Source organism: Cynocephalus volans, chromosome X, assembly GCF_027409185.1.
Source record: "Cynocephalus volans isolate mCynVol1 chromosome X, mCynVol1.pri, whole genome shotgun sequence".
NCBI lineage: Eukaryota > Metazoa > Chordata > Mammalia > Dermoptera > Cynocephalidae > Cynocephalus > Cynocephalus volans.
This window is the reverse complement of record NC_084478.1, coordinates 127,391,675-127,394,951: the sequence shown is the minus strand read 5'-3', so window position 1 is coordinate 127,394,951 and position 3,277 is coordinate 127,391,675. Positions and strand designations below refer to the sequence as shown.

General features: G+C 41.9%; 1 protein-coding gene across 1 annotated transcript; it reads left to right on the top strand.

The window, feature by feature from the left end:
- The first annotated feature begins 715 nt into the window (after nt 1-715).
- Nucleotides 716-1,300, top strand: LOC134367594 (RNA polymerase II subunit A C-terminal domain phosphatase SSU72-like). Its single transcript, XM_063084346.1, has one exon. It carries the CDS (start codon nt 716-718, stop codon nt 1,298-1,300), a length of 585 nt encoding a protein of 194 aa, XP_062940416.1.
- The last annotated feature ends 1,977 nt before the right edge of the window (nt 1,301-3,277 follow it).

Sequence of the window (3,277 nt, the reverse complement as noted above, 5' to 3'; positions counted from 1 at the left end):
TCAGATGAGTGAATACGGAAAATGTGGTATATCTACACAATGGAATACTACTCACCTATAAAAAAGAATGAAATACTGCCATTTGCAACAACATGGATGGACCTCGAGAGAATTATATTAAGTGAAACATGTCAGGCACAGAAAGAGAAATACCACATGTTCTCACTTATTGGTGTGAGATAAAAATAAATAAATAAATTCACACACACACAAAAGAAAAAAGCGGGGACCCAAACTGATACCAGCACATCAATGTTCACAGCACCATTACTCACAATAGACAAAAGGTGAAAGCAACAGATGTGTCAAATCAACAAATTCATGGATAAACAAAATGTGATCTATACCTACAAGGCAATATTATTCAGTCATAACAGGAATGAGACTCTCAGCCCTGGCGCAGGTTGCTGTGAGATCGGGAGGCTGGCGCAAAGCGCCTGACCAGCAGGCAGCACATGAACAGAATGCAGGGAGCTGGCCTGGAAGCCCGAGGGGCGGGGCCTCCTCTCTGGCCCAGGCCTGGTGCTCCGGGACCCAGCGAGGACTTCCGGGAGCCTTGCAGACGCCCGGCTGTGCGTCCCCATGTGTTGCGCCACAGCTGATGCTTCCTCCTACCTGACTTCCGGCCGCCACCGCCGCCATTTTGCTCATGCTGAAGACCCACAGCCGGGAGGGCATCCTGGAGCTGAACGGAGCTGACAGAGCTGCTGTCGCTATGCAGTCGTCACCACTGAGGGTGGCTGTGGTGTGCTCATGCAACCAGAATCGGAGCATGGAGGCACACAACGTCCTCAGCAAACGAGGATTCAATGTCCGGTCCTTTGGAACAGCAACTCGCGTGAAGCTTCCAGGATCAACACCCCACAAGCCGAATGTTTATGATTTCAGTACCACATATGATCAGATGTACAATGATCTTCTTAGGAAAGACAAAGAATTCTATACAAGCAATGGCATTTTGTATATGTTGGACAGAAATAAGAGAATCAAGCCCCGGCCAGAAAGGTTCCAGAGCTGCAACGATGTGTTTGATCTGATCCTCACGTGTGAAGAGAGAGTCTATGACAAGGTGGTAGAACATCTGACTTCCAGAGAACAGGAGACCTGCCAGCCAGTGCACGTGGTCAACGTGGACATCCAGGACAACCAAGAAGAAGCCACCCTTGGAGCGTTCCTCATCTGTGAGATCTGCCAGTGTCTTCAGCTCCTGGAGGACATGGACAACAAGATGGAGGAGCTGCTGCAGGAGTTGGAGAAGAAGAGGGGCAAGACCTTTCTGCACACCGTGTGCTTCTACTGATGCTGCTGGCCACTCGTGGCTCAGCCTCCTGAAGGTATCTTCTTGAACTTCCAATTGTTAGGACTTTTCCTTCCTAGTATTTCTTTTGGCTTTTAGGTATTGCCTCGGTAGACAGCACTGTTACTTGAATAACCTGTACATGTGAAATGGGAAGACACATATAAATACCAGATTAAAAGCAAGTTTTTTCTATCCCCCTTTTACTTATGAGTAAGACATAGAAAACGAAGTTTTTTTCTATAACCAAAAAAAGAAGAAAAAATGGTTTATAGTACATTTCGCCCAACATATGTGCGTCTGTGGTTGTGCGTGCCTTTCTCTTTTCTTCTCCCCTAACTGGCTGGACTGTAGAAATACCTGAATAAAGCCACGAGCTGCCTCTTTTTAGGAAAGAACCTGGAATTGTCCAGTAAGTGGATGCTACTGGTCAAAAAAGGGGGGGGAGAGGAGATTCTGATATATGCTACATATTTATGGGGTACCATCTGATGTTTTGACACATATATAATGTTGTATAATAATCAGACTATGGTACTTAATGTATCAATCACCTCGTGCATTTATCATTTCTTTGTGGCAAAAACATTCAAAAGCCTCTCTAGCTATTATGCAGTATGCTATCAAGTACAGAGATTTGTGTTTGAGAATGATTTTTTAAAGTTGTGGGTATAGATAGTGTTACAGTCCAAATGTTTGTGTTCCTCTACAATTCATGTTTATCACCAAGGTCTGGGGTTCCATCCCTGTACTGGCCACAAAAAATAAAAAAATGTAAAGTTTATGTGTTGAAACCTGACTTACAAGGTGACGATATTAAGAGGTGAAACATTTGGAAGGTGATGATGCCATGAGGGCTCATCCCTCATGAATGGGATTTGTACCTTTATAAAAGGGCTTGAGGGAGCCGGTTTGCTCCTCCCACCATGTGAGAATACACTGTTTGTCCCTTCTGTCACGTGAAAATACATAGAAGGTGCCATCAGGAGGAACAGCCCTTACCAGACACCAAATCTGCTGGCACCTTCATCTGGGACTTCCAGCTTCCAGAACTGTGAGCAATAAATTTCTGTTGCTGTAAATGACCTGGGATAAAGTATTTTGTTACAGCAATCCAAACAGACTAAGATGGTGATGAGGTTTACACAATAATATGAAGGTATTTAATGCCACTTAATTGCACACTTATATATGGTTAAAATGATAAAGATTCTATGTATGTTTTACCACAGTTAAAAAAAAAAACTGAGATATCAGACTCTTTCCCGTCAGACTGGGTGTGTACACACACACACACACACACACACACACACACACACACACACACACACACACACACACACAAGCAAATCTGATAATACCCAATGTGAGTAAGGTCTGTATTTATGAATAGTCCCATAATCTTCTAAGAAATGCCAAGATATTTTGGATGTAGGAGGCAAAGGAGCTGAAGAGAAAAGAAGGAAATGTCAAAGGAGGGTGAAATGGGACCCAGTGTGTAATGTTAGTAGGTCAGCACTTGAATTGTAGACGGAACCAGTGAACAGTTCCCAGTGGCAGGTCTAGGATCAAACATGACTAACGTTCAACTTTTAAATTAAGGTGTGTTTTTTTTTTCTTTTTGCTGTTCATCTCTGAGTTATATGGAAAAACCGATTTTTTCCTTTTATTAGTGAAGAAAAACAGCATCTGTAAACAGCATTTATTTTATTTGAACAACACACAAGAAGAAAAATAGCTCAGATTATAAGTCTATACATTTTTCTAACTGGCAAGAAAATTTATGTTGAGGCAAATCGTAATAAGTCCAGTGAGGTAATAAAAAATGGGTTTGTATCACGACGTCGTTTAGCAAATGTAATTTTCAGTGACAAATTTGAAGTTCTATCATTTTTAACTTTAGAAATACAAACACATTTCTATAATAAACATTTAAAATGTAATTCCTGTAGTAAATTTAAACACTAAGGTTACAGACTA

What these genes read in the sequence shown, in the direction of transcription:
- LOC134367594 (XM_063084346.1), top strand. Translation starts at nt 716, where the DNA reads ATGCAGTCGTCACCACTGAGGGTGGCTGTGGTGTGCTCATGCAACCAG.